General features: G+C 52.7%; 2 protein-coding genes across 2 annotated transcripts in view; one reads left to right on the top strand and one right to left on the bottom strand.

Moving 5' to 3' along the window:
- Positions 1 to 8620: 8620 nt before the first annotated feature.
- Positions 8621 to 11967, top strand: LOC104122839 (gonadotropin-releasing hormone II receptor). Its single transcript, XM_009635014.2, has 4 exons — positions 8621 to 8764; positions 10005 to 10517; positions 11080 to 11281; positions 11547 to 11967. Exons 2-4 carry the CDS (start codon positions 10011 to 10013, stop codon positions 11954 to 11956), a joined length of 1119 nt encoding a protein of 372 aa, XP_009633309.1. The 5' UTR covers positions 8621 to 8764; positions 10005 to 10010; the 3' UTR covers positions 11957 to 11967.
- A 6193-nt stretch (positions 11968 to 18160) lies between these two features.
- The window catches only part of PARP16 (poly(ADP-ribose) polymerase family member 16), a 4585-nt gene continuing 3819 nt past the window's right edge, over positions 18161 to 18926 (bottom strand). Inside the window, exon 5 of the mRNA XM_035890621.1 lies at positions 18161 to 18811. Within this exon, the coding sequence (XP_035746514.1) occupies positions 18667 to 18811 (145 nt within the window). The 3' untranslated portion in view covers positions 18161 to 18666. The remainder of the gene's footprint in view (positions 18812 to 18926) is intronic.

The raw sequence follows: 18926 nt of genomic DNA, 5'->3' as shown, positions 1-18926 counted from the left end.
TCACTGCAGCTCTGGCATCTGGCTGACGTTGGATGGAGCAGCACGAGCAGAGCCCCAGATGTTTCCAGTGCTGAGCACCACTGGCTCCGCTGTGGCTCTGGGAGACGCTCGGCTGCTGCTGAAGTGGACGATGCCCCGACCCGTGGGGTGGAGGAGACAGGGGGAGTGCTGCCCTGCACCCAGATGCAGCCAGGCCACTGCTCTGCAGGGCCTTGGCCGGTGGAGAGGGATGCGACCCAGACCAAATTGCTCTTCTCTTTCTGGCTGTGGGTTCAGCTGTCCAAGGCTGGTGTTTCCCAACCAAACCATCTGTGCGGCAGAGCCACGGCCCCACAGATGCATTCCCCTCCTGGATTAACCCCTGGGGGCCCTGCCTGGCTCTCATGGGATTTTTCCATGGTTTCATCACCGATGTGTAATTACAGGGCCATAATAGATTTATGTGCATGCTGCTGTGCTCCCCCAGGGCAGTGCCAAGGATGGGGCAGCGTATGAGGGCTGTGATAGCTGATGGTGTGACAGCACCTCCCTCTCCACACTCCTCCATGGTTGTCTCCATCACTCCTCTGTGTGCCCTTCTAATAAATCCAGGGGAAAACAGGCTACTGGTGCTCACCCCGGCTATTTGTACCTCCCACCCTTCCCGATATAGCATCAGCAGAGTGACCATCACCAAAAGCCGACTGCACGGTGCTGGGAGGGCGGCGGGGCTGGCGGGGCTGCTCTCAGGGCTGTGGGGGGGATTTGCAGGCTGTGGGGTTGGTGAAATGCTCTGCAGGCTCCATGGAATATCCTATGGGCTCCATGAAATACCCTGTGGGGCCCATGATACGCCCTTTGGGGTCAACGCTGTGCTCAGCTCCCCGCCGGTTGCCCCCGTCCTCCTTCCCTGCACCCTCTTTGCTCCACCAAAGGGAGCTGACGGTTATTTTCCCCTGCTGTGTGTTTCTGGGCTCGCTCCTGTTTACGGAGATTGGAGTTAAAATAACTGATTGATGACTTTGTTCCATCCCAAACACTTTGGGGAAGTTCGCGTGGTTTAGGAGGCCGAGCAGGGAGCTGGGATTTCGTTAAGCACTTGGCTCCCGGCACTTCTCGAGCCATGCTCCAGGGGTGGCTAATGTTGTTTTTTAAATCCTGTTTTGCTATCCCAGGAGCCGGAGTGATGATTTCCATGGTTTGTAGGAGAATTTGGAGATGTGGCGGGGGCCCGGGGTTCACTCTGAGCTCTGAACCACCAGCAAACCTCGCAGCCACCACAATATTGTTTCACTTAAGCCCTCCTCCACCGCTTCATCAGCACAAAATCGCACTCCAGCTGCCTCAAAGCTTTGGAAAAAAGCCCAAAAAGTGAACTACTGGAGTTTGGTTTTATTGTGCAGATGAGGATTTACAGGCTGTGGTGGGGAGAAAAGGAGCAAGTGGACCTTCCCCCCCTGGAAGGATTTACTTAGGAGCTAAAGCCTCGACTGTAGCTGAGCAATGCTCATCTCCACGTGCGTCATTTATGAAACAGATACAAAAAGCACTTCTGGGGGGGGGTGACATGAAAGCCAGGAGCCAGGGAAACACTGATTTTTAGATTTTTAGCTCTGGAGGTCAGGAAGGCTTTTTCTGGAGTGGTAAAAGAGGGGGGAGCTGGGGGTGAGCAAGCAGCTTCAGGGTGAGCACCCGAATGTCTGCTGGCACCGGCACACCACGACTGACACCCCAGCGTGTAAAAGAGGGGGTGTCCGCCGTCCTGTGATCACATCTGTCAAGGGAAAGGGCTTTTCCTGGTGCTTTTGCAGGGAATGCTGTTATCTGAGTGCCCAGGGGCTGTTCCCTCCATCCCTGCTGCAGGCGTACAGCCCCGCACCCAGCCCTGCATCGCCTGGAGACGGCTTCACTGCTCAGCGGGATATCCCGGACTGTGGAAGGGTCCTGCTGGGGTTTTCCTCCTGGATGCTGTGTCCATCCCTGCCATCTCCCCTTCCCCATCACAGCACAGAAGAGCAGAGCCGGGAGATGCTATGAGAGCACCAGAAATGTCTACAGTAGCGAATCCCTTTTTAATTACATTGCTGAGCTGGGGAAATTAAGATAAGTATTCTGGCTCATTTCGAAACCATCTGCGAGATGGGAGAAGGCCATTATTTTCAATCCCTCCATGAGTAATGCACATCCCAGCTCTCCCTGCACAGCACCTGGAGCATTAACTCCTCGGGGACACTCGCAGGGCAGCGTCACGGTGCCACGTGCTGGTGAGACGCCAAAATTTGCCGGGAACATCCTGCTGGCAGATGCGGGTTAGCGGCAGGGTCTGAGTTATTGCACAATCTTGGATCGGTGATGGAAACGCGGTCGCAGGACATGAACGGGAGCGATGGGAATGTGGCCAGGTCCTGGCCAGGGCAGCACCTCAATGGGGGCATTTAAACCGCGGAGGAAGAGCAGGAGCGGAGCTCCGACCCGCAGCCCGCCGGCTGTTTGCTTTAGCTCTGGACAGGGCTCGGTGCACAAAGACAGTCCTGTCCTGAAACACATGTTGCAATTAATTGCTCCTGAAGTAATCCTGAATTTATTGCTCTTATTTACTGGCATTAGCTTTGGGCTCGGATGCTCTCTGGGCTGTGCACCCGTGCTGGTGGGAAGGGCAGCCTGGCCTCACCTGGGCCTTTTCCTCCTCAATTTTTTTGCCATAGACAATGTCAAGGTGGGCCGGTTTGCAGCTGATTTACACTAGCAAAGCACTGGCCAGTTTTTCTGAAAAAAATGACAAAATCCTACATGTCCTGTGAGCGTGCTGGGGAGGGCTTGGGTCTTCTAGCACTCTGCGGTTTGTCTCCCTCCTGCTCTGCAGGGATTCCAGCCGACAGGCACCGGCAGCACGTTGGCTAGGCAAGCCGGACCAGAGGATCTGGTGTTGGCAGCAAAACTGGGGAATCAGGTTAAACGATGCTTTTAAATGAGCCTCTGCTTGGGATGGGCAGAAAAGTTGCAAGGGGTGGAGCGGGGCAGGTGGCGGGGCCTCCTCGTGAAACCATGCGTGATTTTATTTCAGGTTAATTACTGCACTGGGCAACACGGAGCTGAGCCTGGGCTGGGGGAATTGGGGCTGATCCACCACCGAGTTGCAGGTCCAAAAGAGTTTGCCAGCATCTGTGTTGGCAAAAGTGGGCATGGAAATGCCTCCCCTTCCCGGAGCGCCTGTGGTCATGGGGGCGGCCGGAGCCGTAAGCTATCTCAAGGCCACATGCATCGTGCCGAGGGCGTGCTCAAAAGCCAGTCTCTGCCGAGCTAATTCTGGCACTGCTGGGATTCCCCCTGGCGTGGCCGTGGCCGTATCAGCTTTCGGCGGAGGGTAAATGTGTTTGCCAGCAGATTGGGCAGAGGGTCAGTGGGGGCCGAGTGCCACCGAAGGGAAGGGCTGGCAGCCGCCCGATGTGAGCATCTGGGACCGGCTGAGATGAAAACCTGGGAAGAGGTTGGGAAGGATAAGCCCTTCCCGAGGGAAACTCAGCGCAACGCTCCCAGCATCGGATTGAGCGCTGCCTCCCAGAAATGCCTCCCTGGGAGCCCAAATCCAGCCAGGGGGAGATGTCAGCACCGATGCTCGTCCCAAGGGACACCGGGGTCCTGCAGTCCCAGGGCTTGGCTCAGAGCAGGTTTATTGCAGGAGGGTAAAAACAGGGTGGGGGAGCAGAAATTATGTTCCTCTGGCTCGTTTAATTCAGCATTAATGGCATCTCTCCCTGCCGAGCCACTGATCCTTTCCTAAAAGGAGTTGTGTCCCCACTTGAAGCTCACCCAGGGGTGTTTCTAAGCCTTGAAAACAGCTTGGAGATACCAAGCGCAGGGAAAAGAGGTGCTGGGGGTGGGGGTGGGGGGTGGTGTTCCCTGCTTCTCGCTCCTGCAAGCTCCGGGTAACGCTGCCAAGGGTCCCGCAGGGGTCTCAGCTTCCCCCACATCTCACCTCTCCCCCAGCGAAACGGAGGGAACCAACCCTAGAGCCTGGCCTGTGTTTGGGAAGGAGCATCCAAAGGGAGCGCAGTGTCTTGGGGCACACAGTCCAATTTGGGAGCACCCAATGTTTGGAGCAACGCAATGGGCAGGTTCCATAGGGAGGAAAAAAAAGCGGAGGATCAAAGAGGGCACGAAAGGCAAAGACAAGGAGAGCACCCAAAACCCATCCAAAAACAAGGGCAAAACTGTTCACTTCCATGGGTTAGTCACAATGAAAACATTGGGATTTCATAATTTCTTCCAGCTCAAGAAAAATACCCAGTGAGGGCAGCGAAAGCCCTGGCCGGGTCAGTGCATGCCGGAGCCAAAGGGGACCCACAACCCCTCCACTGGCCCCACGGGTGATTCTCCTGGTTTACTGGGGACAGGAGCAGCATGGGACTGGGGGGCCAGGTGAGACTTCCCAAATAAATACCCCCCCATCTGGGGTTTCCAGCCTGGGCAAGGAAGCGGAGCTGCTGTGGGAAAGATGCACCGTGGGTGGAGCAGCGATGCACACATCCAAGTTTTATCGCTTGGCGGTGAGCGGATGGGGCTCGGCACCAAAGCCCATGGCGTTTTCTGGAGCTTGGCCTCAGGGTTTGGTCTAGGCTGATAATTTCACTCTTCTCTCTTGTTTAGTTTAGAGATGGGGAAGGGGGACTTTGCTCTGGTCAAGGTGAAAGATGGAAGAAAGACCCCGAGAGCTGCTGCTCCGCATGGGAAGATGTAAATTTGGGGAACCTCTGGGAATGATGCTCTGGACATCTGGGCTCCCCTGCCAGCGGTGTCCTTGTCCTTTACACCATCCTGGCTGAGTACGTGACTTGGACATCCAGCCTGACTTTCTGGGCTCAACACCACCAGGGGCACCAGCCAGGGTATTAAAACATGGGAATTGCCGTGGGTTTGAGCATCAAGAGCATGTTTTCCTCAGCACTGCTGCCCAATGGCATGATACCCCCTGGAGAAGGGCTTTTACTGGTGAGGGTTCCAGCTCTGATACACAAAGCCAAATCAGAAACAGTGCGTTATTTCACCAAGAAACAGCCCAAAGACACCGTTTGCCAAGGTATTGAGCCTGGTGGGTAGGAGAGATCCCTCCCTCTGCTTTAAACAAGGACTTTTAGGAGGGGGACGGGGTGACCCAGTTTATCCCCACGAGGGACAGCAATTATTGTCCCTCTTGGCAGGCTCGGCAGAGCGGCTGGGGCTGGGTGAGCAGGCGGAATGAGCCGCTGGTTTATCCCCAGTGACTGCTGAGCTTTGGTCCTCTGCCTTTTGCTGCAAAGATTTGGGGGAATTTAGGGCGATACCCTGCGATAAGTGGTGCCCAGGGTCCATCTGTAGCATGGAGCTGGAGGCGGCACTGCACCGCACGCAGCCCCAATGCTGTTTCTTTAAGAAGGATGAAAACTGTGAGCTTCAGAACTGCTTGACTTGTGAACTTTGGGTAAGAAGAGAAGCCGTTCCAGAGGTGAGCTCATTTCTAACCCCGGGAAATGACTTCATGGACGCTGGTATTTACTCACAAAAACATCGCATGTCAGATGTCCCTGACTAGACTTTCTGTTTCGAGTCCAGTATGAGACAAAAATTTCCTTGGACGAGCTGCTCCTGAGACAATTCAAGGCTTGGAGGAGGAGAAGAATATTGGAAGAAAAAAAAAAAAAGCATTAAGAACTCTGAAATCATGAGGTTTTTCTTAGTAAAGAGGAATTTTTGGACAGCCAGCCCCGCAGAAGCACCTGCCTGGGGTGATGGTGCTGGGGTGAGGGTGCGAATGATGGGTGCTGCTGTAGGATGGCTCTGCTTGAAGAAGAGCCATCGTCACCCCCCTGTAATGCCCAGCAGCAGGAGTTTCTCTTGGAGGTGAAAAGACAGGTTTTTCTCTCTTTTGTGAAGCCAAGACCCCGGCAGTGATTTTTTAGGATAAACGGCAGCAGGTTCCCTGCCCCGCGTTTGCATTAGCTTCATGGAAATTACATCCCGTGCCACTTCCCCTGCATGAGATCCCGGTTTACACGGGATGACCGATGGAAAAACACAGCGCTTGTGCTGCTGCTGTTCAAGGTCTGCTCGTGCAAAAAATTGCCACCGGGGCTGTGCTACCTGTTGGGGCTTGCTTGTTTCTGTTTCCTCTGGCATCCTGGGATGATCTGTATGGATTTGGGGAGAAAAGTCCTATTTGGGGAGCCTGGAGATGCTCTGACTCCCCGTGACCCAGTGCTGGGCTGCAGATCCAGGGATGTACTGGGGCAGCATCCCAAAAGGAGGGGATTTCGGAAAGAGCCGAGCCAGGGTGTATGGAAACAAGCCCTGCCTGCCAGTACTGTTTCCTAATCCTGGGGACCAAAAACCTCTGATGGTTAAACCAGTGTTCAGAGATTCAGCTGAAGGCTGCTGAGCAGACAACGTCCAAGCTGACCTTTGAGGAGACAAGCAAAAAAAAAAAAAAAAATAAAGAGAAAACACAACTGTGCAAACGGCGGAGAAAAATAGTCATTTTAATAAGGGACCCCACCCTTAAAATAAGACTTGTTGCTAATGAATGCCCAGGACATTTCTGTGTGATGGCATGCTAAAAAAATCCTCTCTGAAGAGGGACCAAGGGCTTTGTTGTGGCATGAGTGGAGCTTACAGTTCTTAAGAAAAATCCTGTCCCTCTCTTGCATCATACAGTCGGGGATGGAGAGGACATTTCTAGACAAAAAGGCAGCCAGCCGGGAGGGAGGACAAACAGGGAATACATTCCTGACTCGCTATTTAATTGCTTTAGTGCAGGTGCAAAGAGCTAAATGAAAGGAAAAATAGGGATGAATGTGCGGGGCCAAATTAATCTCGACTTTAAGCAGGAGTCTAACGCAAGAAGGAGGCATCTGCTGTAATAGATGGGCTCCCACCCAACTTCTTTGTGGTTTCTGTGTTGTTTCTTTTTCCCCAGGGACCAGGCTCCTTGCCACTGCACGGGCGGGCAATGCCCCAGCCAGGTACGGAGGTGGTGGGGACGGTCCCCTCCGGAGTGGCAGGGGTGGCCGGTGCTCGCTGGGCGCCTCTCCCTCCACCTCTGCCTGCCATGGCTTTGGGGTTTCAGCCAGGCTCCGGCAGGACCAGGGGGCTGGTGTCCCCCTCCGGGGGGATAACGTTGATGCCAGCGCTGTGGCTGTTAAGCAGCTTTGAAGCCGGGCCTTGGCAGGAGAACGTGCCTTTGCTCTCAGCTCTTGAGACCCCCTTTTGGGTGGAGGGCTGGCAGCGCCAGGGCTGGGTCTGCTTTTCTCTTTCCCCTCGGATGCAAAGCACTTTGAAGGCATAAATTGCCCTCTGTGGCTCCGAGCAGAGAGTTTCCAGCCTGATCCCTTTCAGCAGTTAAATGCAGAAGTGACGGAGGGTTTGGGGGACCCCAATGATACCTCAAGGGCTGATGCAGTCCAGCATCTGCCACACAGTCTGACTCTTAAACCCACAAAGAGGAAAAAAAAATCCTTTTTCACTGTGCCCAGGAGCGCTCCTGCAAGCAGAGCAGCCTCCAGGCTGGTGCATCTTCCCCCCCCCTGCCCTGTTCAGAGCTCAGGCATTTCCTCCTGAAAATAAACGGGAATAGGTTTAACGATGGAAAACCTCCTATCCCACAAAGCAAACCTCTTGGGGAACAACGTAGAGCCACCACCACCAGCCTGGGACCCGCCGTCCCTCAGTACACCGTGTGTGTCTTAATTTAATGGACTGGGAGATGCAAAGGTCTGTCTGCATGTAATTAAAGCCCCCGCGATGCCCCCAGGAGTGTGCGTGCCGGCCCTGGCCCCAGTGGGGATCGAGGCTGGCCCTCTGTCATCCCCACATCCCCGCTTTTGCTGGTCAGCAGAGCAGGGTGTCCTTGGTTTCCCTCCCTGGCCTTGCGTCGCGCACCCTATTTTTTAAGCCCTTGTGAGCTCTTTGTCCCTCCCAGGGTTTTGCACCGCACATCGAAGCTCTCACTGCGTTACACCGAAAGAAATACAGAAAGAACAAGGTGGGGAACTGCTAGAGCGCAAAGGAAAGAGTATATTCATTAAAAGGGCAAAATGACCCATGTTTCTCCTTATTAATTCCCTCCTTACAGCATTTCCAGGCCAGGCACGTACCTGCCTTCATCCGTGATGCTCCCCCAGACCTGTGTGGTCCAGGAGCATCACTGGGGCACACGTGTGTGCCTGTGTGTGCTGCCAGTCTCCCGGTTGTCTGAGCAACGGGACGTTCATCACTAACTCCAGGGATAATTAACTCATTTTCCTGTATTTATAGAAAACTGATGCAGGGAGTGCTGGCACTTATCCCTGATGGGGCCACATTTGCCACAATACCTTGAATTTTGGCCATTTCTTGCAATACGGCGGCTTTGTCATCATCCCCGCTGCCTGCTCATTAAGCCTGAAACCGGGCAGCTCGTTAAGCCCGCAAGGGCAGGGGTACTGGCCCTTGCCTGGGGGTGCAGCACTGGCCCCTGCCTGGGGGGGCTGCCCGTGGGTGCCCACCTCCGCCTGCCCCGCTCCTGGTTTGCCAGCGCAGGGGATGTTTGCATCAGCGCTGCCATCTCCAGATGCCTGCATACGCCGGTGCTAAAAACAGCGGAGCTCCCAGCTTGACTGCCGGCAGGAGGAAATTTTTCTGCTTCAAGGGGTTTCTTGCAGGGATGTGATGCAAAGAGGCGCTGGAGCATCCTGACTCAGCACCGCGGCGGTAGGAGACCCGTGGAGCAAAACAAGGAGCATCTTCTCTTGGCATCAGGGCATGCGTATGCCAGGTACGTTCCCATCAGCCGGGACAAATCCAGACCTTGACGTGGGGTTCCTCTTGTTTCTTCCGGACAACCAGCGAGCAGCTTGGTACTTTTTCTTTTCGCTGCTTGCTTGTTGGGTTGGATTTTGGGGAGGGAGAGGGGTGAAGGGGCTGGGGGCGTGGGTGGTGGGGCTGGAGGAGGGCGGCTTGCTGCAAGGTGTCGGCGTCTCCATCCCACAGAGCTGGGGAGACAAATTCGATCTCTGCTGCGCGTGCTATTTGTGCAAAGGTGAGGAGTGCTTTATTTTGGTATCAGCAAAGCAGATGGTGCTTGAAACAGTAAGAGACATACCCTACCTGCGGCCGGGACTGTTAGCAGCTCGTGACCCCGAGAGTTGGAAGTATTTGCCCTTGAAATGTGAGTTGTCCCCAAGCTGGGTGTGCCTGGGCAAAAAGGGCAATTAAATCTAAGCCATGGGGGACCGCCATGCTGCTCACCATCCCCTAGCCACCCCCGTATCGGGGTGTTCCCACCTTCACCTCCTCCTCCTCCTGCTTCCCCTCCCAAAGGCAAAGGGAGAGAGGCGCTGAGCTGGTGCTGCCCAGGTCCTGGGAAGGTCCAGGCTCCTAAATGCCACTGTGGTCCTCTCCCAGGAGCCACTGTCAGTTCCCAGACAGCGTGGGATCCCCCTTCTCCCCTCCTGGCCACCCCCAGGTGCTCCCACCTATAGCCCCGGGTCTGGCGCTAGGCATGGAGGTGGACCACTGAGGTTTAATACACTAATGGAAAGTGCTGCGGGGTTTCTAAAAAGCTGAGCTCTGCTTGCAAAGCCCCCTTGGAAGGATGAGTCCTTGAACCAAGCCCGGCTGCCCTGGCACAGGCTCAGCCAGCTCTGGTGTGACCCATTCCCGGCTGGGTGCTGGCGGGCAGCGGCTCGTCCCGTGGTCCTGGCCACCACTCCCGCTCCCCAGCTGCTCAGCCGCCTCGCAAACAGCTAAAAATATATGTCTGTGTGAGCGATCGCTACAGCCACAGCAGGGGTTAGCCAAAGAGGACAGCCAGGCAGTGTCACCGTGACCAGAAGCTGCGGCGGCTCGGCAAAATGGGCAACACGGAGGGGACGGGCAAGGACAGGCCGGGACTGGCAGGTTGCTGCTGGTGCCTCTGGTGCAAATCCCACCATCTCCCCATTTCTCCTCATATCGAAGCTGCAGCACACGGCACAGCCCCTCGGAGGGGGGTCACTTTGCTGCTTGCCTTTCAGCAGGGGATGAGTGACGAGCAGCTCCCCGCAGCTCCCTGCCGCCCCGCTGCAGAGGGGGACGCCAACATCTCAGCCTCCGGCTGCCCTGAGCACTGGGTCGAGCCCCAGTTCACGCAAGCGGCAAGGGTCCGCGTGATCGTCACGGCCGTCTTCTTCTTGCTGGCGGCGGGCAGCAACGCGGCGGTGCTCAGCAGCCTGCTGAGGAAGAGGAGGAAATCCCATGTGCGGCCGCTGATCCTCAGCCTGGCGCTGGCCGACCTGCTGGTGACGGTGGCGGTGATGCCCCTGGATGCCGCGTGGAACGTGACGGTGCAGTGGTACGGAGGAGACATCGCCTGCAAGCTCCTCAACTTCCTCAAGCTCTTTGCCATGTACGCGGCTGCCCTGGTGCTGGTGGTCATCAGCCTGGACCGGCATGCGGCCGTCCTCCATCCCTTCTCCCGTGCTCGCCGCCGCAACGGGCTGCTGCTCCGTGCCGCCTGGGCCAGCAGCGTGATCCTGGCTTTGCCCCAGGTAGGGCTCGGTGCCCTCCCCATGTGGATTGCCCAGGGTGGGGTGGGTTTGGAGAAGGGCTTCCCCATCCCGGCAGCCCCAACAAGTCCATCCCAATCTACGGGCTCCACCACCACCAGATTGGCCTTGCTTGAGCGAAGCGGTGTGGTTGCTCTGTTGGGTGCTCAGTGCTGCTCTGCACCTTCCTTATAGCACCCGCTCACTGCAACGCCATCAGGGTGTTATGCTAAGGGCTAGGAAAAAATGGTGTCCACTATTCTTTATTTCTCACGTACATGGTTACCTTCTCCTAAAAATACATCACTGCAAAACATGTTGGAGCAGACCAAGACAAACCCAAGACATTCCTAACCAAAACAACATTCGGTTTGGCCAGAAAGTGGGATTTCACAGCTGTCAGACCCCATCCATCCTGGCCATAGCCATGAGTTAGGTGCCCAGAGCAACTGTCCCCGTCCGACAGCGGCAGGGAGGTGCTCTCCAGACACAGCCAGGAGCATCTGCAGGATGTGGTGCCCTGTTCCAAAGCCTCTCTGAGTTATTATTTGGTTCTCCATTTCAGCTTTTCCTCTTCCACCTGCACACGGTCCCGGGAGGGAACTTCACCCAGTGTGTTACTCACGGGAGCTTCCGAGCACACTGGGAGGAAACCGTCTACAACATGTTCACCTTCACCACGCTCTACATCACCCCCCTGAGCGTCATGATCATTTGCTACATCCGGATCGTTTGGGAGATCAGTAAGCAGCTAAAGATCAATAAAGGTAAGCAGGTCCCAGCCCTCTAGTGTCCACCGTGGTTCTATGGCTGAACCTGCCCCAGCCTGGAGCGCTGTTGGGTCTGTCCCAATATCCTTTGAAGGGTAACCCAACTAATTCTTGACCCCCCTCCTTGCTGTCTTCTGCCTCCTGTGGATCATGGACCAGACCATGAGATAGTCTCCCCTCTCTGGCAGAAGCACAGTCATGGATGGTTATGTTCTCCTGGTTTTCTCCCATTTCCAGCTATCCTTTTGATTCTCCCTGGCAGGTTTGATAAGAAATCAAAACGACCACATCTCCAAGGCACGCATGAAGACTCTCAAGATGACCATAGTGATTGTTGCCACCTTCATCATCTGCTGGACCCCATACTACCTCCTGGGCTTGTGGTATTGGTTCCAGCCAGCCATGATCCAGAAGATGCCAGAGTATGTCAACCACAGCTTCTTTCTCTTTGGCTTGCTGCACACCTTCACTGACCCTGTCATTTACGGACTGTACACCCCCTCCTTTCGGGAGGACGTGCAGTTGTGTCTCAGGGGCATTGAAACAGCCATTACCAGGCACGAGAGACACAAACCCGTCTCCGTCTCAGAGAAGAACATCAAGGATGGTGCTGTAAATGGTGGGGTGGCATCAGGGGGCTCCAATGGGACAACTGTCAACACGGTCTGCTGAAGAGACATGCCCACAAGGAGGTGGGAGGCACAGCTTTGGGGGATGCTTTGTCCCATAGGATCATTCTGAATACTGTCATGAGGAGGTTTGCCACCCAACTTTGGTGGGTGAGGGTCTCTGGCTAGCAAATGGGAATGTGTCTCCTGCCTGTACTCAGGGTGAGAAACATTTGAGGGTATTATGGTCATTCTTCCATACTCTGGCAGCCCTGTGACAACTAGAAAACCATCCTTTTCGTACCCTATGCATGCTCTAGCCCTGATTCTGGGATCAAATATCTGCCACACTTCTAGCATGGACCCCTGGGAGGAGACACAGTGACTCCTCCATGGCCCAGGGCCACCTCTCCCAGGGTGGCTAATCTATAAGTGCCTCTTGCACCTACACCGACGTGCAGAGCTACAGAGATGCACAGTGCTATGTGGTGTCACCCTGAGAGGCTGCCAAGGTGCGATCACAGCCTTCTCCATTTTCTCCACCTGCTGTAGGAAAGGCGCTCTGGAAATTTCAGCTCTCCTGCCTCAGAGCCTACCTGGTTCTCCCATGGCCATGTATGAAGCCCTGAGAAGGATGCAAATCTTTGGAGAGTGACTAATACAAGGACATAAGGGCCTCCTGGGCCACCTCCATGCTGTGGGGGGAGAAGGTGCAGGGATGGAGGGGCTCGGGCAAGAGAGAACTGCAGTGGGATGGGATGGGATGGGATGGGATGGGATGTCCAGCCCATCTTGACTGTCTCTGTCCCCATGTCCCAGGGCATGAGCTGGCAGGTCTCGGACCACGGGCTGGGCTGTCCCCAGCAGCTAGCACGGGCTGGTAGGAGCAAATCCCCCATTTTCTCCTCTCTGTTTCCTCCTCTCTTGTTTATACAATTTGCTTTACCTTAATGGGCTTGACCCAAAGCCAGCACCTCATCTCTGCCCCGGGCAGGGTGGGTGCAGCCATTCCACAGGTGATGCCTGGGCTGTCCCAACGAGGAAGGTGATAAAAAGCACCTGTGGGTGAAGGGGCTCATCAGCACCTACCTGGCACCCATGGGTGCTGATGGTCTTTGGCTGCACTGTGAGGGCAAGGGAGGCTGCTGGAGGGGATCAGCAGAGCTGCGGTGAGTAAAATGGATTTTTTTGCTTTTCACCAGCGTGCTAGAAGTTGTTTGTGAAGGTGGAAGCCTCTTCTCTGGATGTGGGTTGAAGAAAGAGGTGGCTTTATTCAATTGTGTTGTTCCCTTTCATGCAATTAGGAATAGTAAATTATTTATTTGTGCTTTGCATGCTGATTGTTGTTAAATGCATTTTTTGATTTTGATGAGAAATTTAGTTTTGAGCCGGTTTTTTTTTTTAGTTTTGTGAAATCTTTGGGCAGCTCAGGAGCTCTGGACTTGGCAGAAGGCAGCTCCCTGGGCATTTCTGTGGCTGCCGTAGCTGGACTTTATCAGGATGAAAGAGCTTTGTTTTAAAAACAATCCTTGACTTGCCACGGCTGTGTGCGTAGGGAAGCTGGGAGATGTCTCCCTGCAAGAAAGCCAATCTCCTTTGGGTGCTGAGGGGTTCTGCTCAACCCTCTTTCCAAGAGGTGATGGATCTCCACTGGTCGGAAAGGATCTGGACTGGTCTCCCAGTGTCCCAGCTAACAAATTATTAAAATTAGAGAGGTGGCAAGTGGTGTTTGCAGGTTGGTTGCTGCTGGGCAGTGAGAATATGGGAAGCCATAGTGCTCAGGGTGATGCCAAGCCGTGGACGGGTGTCGAGCACTTGCCTTTCCCCATGCTAGCTATCATTTATGCTAAATGTGCTGCCCAAGGAGCAAAAAATTCAATTAGAGCTGCAGGAGCCCAGACAGGCTGGTGGGGATTAGTGTGAGCCCGTTAGGAAGCATCCAAACTCCAATGAGATGCGTAATCACCATTTGGATTTCCTGGGCTTGTTCTGCTCAAGGCTAATTACACCACGCTAACGGGAGCGGGGCTCGCTGCTGCCGGGCTGGCCCGGCTCAACCAGTGGAAATAAGAGTTTCTTGTAAGGGGATGGGAATGACTTGTGGTAGGGGAAGCTCATTCATTCATTTGGTCTCACTGTTTGTGTTACTGATGATGGCTTATGGGAGGCAGACCTTGAAGGTGTGTTGGGTTTCTGGCAAGCCTCAAATAAGCAGGAAAGTGTCTTTAATCTCCTAAGAACATTCTTCATCTGCTTTCTGCTGACTGGGAGAGAACAGGTCCAGCATTGCTCACGTACTTTAGGCCACTTGTCCCTTCTTGTGCAGCAGCAGGAGAGCTCAGAGACCTTCTCTGAGGAGCAAGAAGCGCTTTTTCCCCTTGTGGGAGGGACCCACTGCCTTTACACCCCATGGGTACTGTGAGAGGGCAGAAGCAGGTTTGGCTTTAGATGAAGAGTAGGAAAATCAGGATGCTGGTGAAAATGTATACCTTGGTCCTTGGGGGAAGCACGGCACATCCCTTGGGATGCTCACAGGCACTCCAGCGCTGCTCCCTCTGCTCTGCCTCTTGATATCTCCCCTCCCATTGCTGGTGCTCAGGGCTGACATTTTGGGAAGCCCAGAGCGTGGGCAAGGTGCCCAAAGTGACAGCTTTCATGATAGAAGGAAAATGTCACCAGAAGAGCGAGCTGCCAAGCCATGCGCCCAACACATGCGGGAAGGGGGAGCAAGCAGGCGGGCAGAAACTCCCCAGGGGAGCCGGGGCAGCCCCCAGGATCAACCCGGCTCTGGGTCCTGCCTGAGATGGACCAAAGCCCAGGCCTGTTTTGAATGTCCCTGCGTTTCTGATTCTGCATTTCTTAAACCCATTCGTACCTTAGAGAGCAAAAGATTTTTGCATCGCTCATCAGGAATGCGAACCCCGGAGCCTTGCTGCTCCTTGCCCCAGGGGTGATCCTACTTTCTGCCATGTCATCTTCTCTCCCCACATTGCCTTAAGCCCTGGTCTCCAACAGCATCTGCCGCCCTCCTCCTCAGCTGGCACCTGAGATCTCTCCATATATATATATATATATATTTATTATCTAATTCCCCTTCTGGGAGTAAAATTCTCCCACTCGCCCAAAATCTGCCCATTCCACCTGGGAAACACCAGCAGCCATGCTTCTCCTTGCAGTCACAGCAGGGTTGGATTTGTCTGACTTGGTAACAGTTCCTTAATGTTCACCACGGTAATGTAACAAACTTATTAATAAGCACAGGTAGCTCTAATTTTACAACTCCTCAACCTCACCCTGGGCTGCCTGCTTCAGACACAGCGGTCTTTTGTTCGGGAGGGAATTCTGATTCATTCCCCATTAGCATTTTTATGGTGCCGTGCACGTTCAAAGAGCCACGCGAGTGGCTTAAGAGGTTAATGTGAACCTTGGGTTAATTCCTAATTTTGTTAGTTAGTTACTCAGCACAATACTCGCATGAATCCGGCTGACTGCATCTCGCCACGTTGGGAAACACATGCTGAAATCAGCAGGGAGCGCAGAAAACAAGCGTGGGAGTAGGATATTAAGTATTTTGCTGGCCCGCTAAGGTAGAAGCTGAGCACCTTAAATGCATTTATTTTCCCATTTCCTTTGAGGGCAGCGTTACCCCGCTCCACAGATGTGGAACTGAAGCACCGAGGAGGCTGTGCCCGGCATCCCTGCAGGCCTGGGAGCGTGAGGACGGGGCTATGAGCCCTGCAAGGGGCACTTGAGATGCATCCAGCCCCTACCTGCAGCCGCCTCTTTCTTGTGGGTCTATTTAAACTGTTCAAAGCAGAAAAAGCAGATTTTTTTTTTTTTCTTTGATACCTGCTGATTTAATGGCAGTGCTGGACTGCTTGAGCCTGCCCCACACTATGTTTCTCTCTGGGGATATAGCCTGGAGCAGCTGGCGCAGAAGATCACCTTGGGAATTATCTCCCTGCATGGATGCTATTGCCCTACACTTTGGGAAGAGAGCTCAGCTGAATCATAGAATCACTTTGGTTGGAAAAGACCTTTAAGATCATTGAGTCCAACCTTTAACCTAGCACTGCCATCCCACCACTAAACCCTGTCCCTAAGCACCTCATCTATCCTTCTTTTAAATCCCTCCAGGGATGGGGACTCTACCACCTCCCTGGGCAGCCCATTCCAGAGCCTGACAGCCCTTTCAGTGAAGAAGTTTTTCCTAATGTCTAGCCTAAACCTGCCCTGGCGCAACTTCAGACCATTCCCCCTCATCCTATCGTCCGTTACCAAAGGGCTGAAGGGTTTAAAGCCAAACACAAGCCCAGGCAGGCATCAGGAGACAGTGCTGAACAGCCGCTATGCATTTTTTTTTTCCTTTTGCTTACCCTTCAGAAACTTTTCCATGCAAAAAAAACCCTAGGAAGAGAACCTCCAAACCCTGCTGCGTTCCTCCCCATCTGTTCCCTTTGCCTGACCTGTGGACTCCCAGCTTTGTGCCTTTCCCTGCCGTGCCAACAGCCATCCATCCCACAACTGCTGCCTAACCTCCTCTTTTTCCAAAGGCCCCCCCCCACCTGGCAGCCCATCTGTTCCAAAAGATGTTTCATTTGCAGATGTACAAGCCTTTTCACAGCACAATACCCTTTAGATAGCATCAAATACCTTGAGGTTTTCTGGCTGGTTTTACCCCAAACCGACGCTTACGTGGCACAACATTATATACAACGTGCTGAGGTGGCCCAGGAACGAGCAAATACTCAGGAGCCCCATGCATGTCTCAACCCCCAAGTCTCTGCACTGGAATATCAAGGAGTAAACTACTGTAAAGGAGTTGAATATGTCGTGCAATAAATTGTTAGTTTATGTATATTTTAATTGCAAATCAACGCTATAATTAGCACATACGTTTCTGGGGCTGAGGAAACGCAATGTGCTTTAACAGGGAGTGTTATTAATGGACTGCAAAAGGCAATGGGGAATTGGATTATAATGTTCTTGTTTTGCAAGCTGTATGGTGAATAAATAAATTTGCTCTGGCAGCAAAATTAACTGGAATAAATGCTTCTAGCTCCATCCACCAAGAAGAGGGGTTGCTGTAAATGAACTTGTTCTCAGCCTTGAGTTAGAAAACCTGATTACCAGGTCATTATTTCTGGCAATTAGGTACCAGAACAACACCAGAGAAAGAAGAGTGTTTCTTTGAAATATTTAATGAGTAAGGTAGTAATCATAGGCTCATTTGCTGGAAATATGTGATGAGGCTTTTTTTTTTTGTTGCGGTTAGGGTTCACTGTGCAATCAAAACCTGCATTTATCAAGTCTACTACTAAAAGCTCTACTGCAAGCTCGAACTGTGGCCCATATCTTGCTTTTCTCTGCCTAGAATCCCTGGGTTCTCCATCAGGCTGATCCCACGCCCCATCGCTAACCAGAGGACAGCCCTTTGCTCCTGTTTTGGCTTCAGGTAGTTGTAGGTTGCTTTGTAATGACAGCCAATGCAAAGGACTTGGGCAGGAGGGGGAGTGTTGCCCATTTTATGTTGCACAACCAACTTGCACGTACCTCAGTGTGTGTTTTCAAACCAACTCCCAAAATGCCCTTCTTCAGGATGAGAAAAGATGAATCTGAGATACGATACAGCATTCAGGCAAAGCCCTTTGTGAGCAGTGTAACTGCCATAATTCTGACCACAGAAAACCCAACCTCTTTGTGAGAACCTAACGTGGACAGTCTATCTTAAAAACATACAGGACTGTGTGCTCGTTGTCACGTGGAGGCCTAAGTGACGTCTCCGTGAAGTTAACAGTACCACAAACGTGTACGGACATAAAATACAACCCCACCAGTTCTGCTGCCATTTTATTCCATTTCTTACAACTGTTTCAGGCAACAGTTGGCAGGTTGCTGCTAGTTAAGTAAGTCCACTTGTTTGTAAAGGGAGGCTGAAAACAATTTGACACAGGCAAAATATTGAACCAGATCTTGAAGCCCAGGCAGCCCCAACCCCCACAGTGGCAGCATAAGCAGACCCCTTCACCTTCCCTCTTCCTGATGGAGAGTGTTTGATAGGAATAACACTTATTCAGTATTGATGCTGAAGGGCCCAATGTTGTCTGATCTGCACACTGACCAAGGACAAGGTAGACCACGGCTGACAGCAAAAACTGTGCAGACGTTTTACAGGGGAAGGGGGAAAGACCATACTAGAAACCATTTAACTTCTTCCATTTTTGTTGTTGTTTTATTTCTTCCTGTTTTCTTACAATCATTATGCTCAAATATAAAAATTCCTGGCCAAAGCCAAAGTTAGTTTTAGAAGTGATCCCATTGGCATTGATACATGCTAAATATCATTACATTCAGTTTCTGAAAACAAACTGGTGAGAATCCCTACCGGTTGCTTTGCCTGACATACAGAAAAATCCTCCCCTCCAACCTGTGCAAATATTACCACCTCAGCCTGTCAGAAAATTGTGACACCTGAGTGTTTCCACACTGAGTTTTCATTAATTTTAAATAACTTTTTCCCATGGACCCTTAACAGTTGATTCATGCTAAGCTGCACCACCATGATCCTTTTCACCTGTACTGGGCATCCTCATGAATCACTGGAACACAGAAATAAGAATAAATGGAAAGATGCCATGAGGATAATATATTGGAGACTGAACTGGAAAGCTCCAGGCACCTCTATTTCCAGAGCTCTGGAACAGATGCAGTGCATTGCAGATTGGCTACTATTAAGGCACGTGGTGAAAGTAACAGTTTTTGATCTCGGGCAATTCATCTCTCGGAGTCAAACATTCTGTGCCAGTAGTAGACGAAGGTTGGCGAGTTGCTGGCCCCTATCACTATTAGCAGCAGTAGGTACAGCATCATCACGATGGCAAAACGGTGGGTGTAAAACCAGGACGATTGACTAGAAGGCCTGAAAAGCGAGAAGTGCAGGAATTCCGTCAGAGATGCATGAATACCTTGGCAAAGAGCATCTTAGGCTTTGTGATTTTAAATGGTTAAGCTAATGCAGTAAAACCAGAAAGTTG

Source organism: Egretta garzetta, unplaced genomic scaffold (assembly GCF_000687185.1).
Source record: "Egretta garzetta isolate BGI_Z169 unplaced genomic scaffold, ASM68718v1 scaffold322, whole genome shotgun sequence".
NCBI lineage: Eukaryota > Metazoa > Chordata > Aves > Pelecaniformes > Ardeidae > Egretta > Egretta garzetta.
Note: the sequence above shows the minus strand (reverse complement) of the source record. Positions and strands in the feature narration are given on the sequence as shown.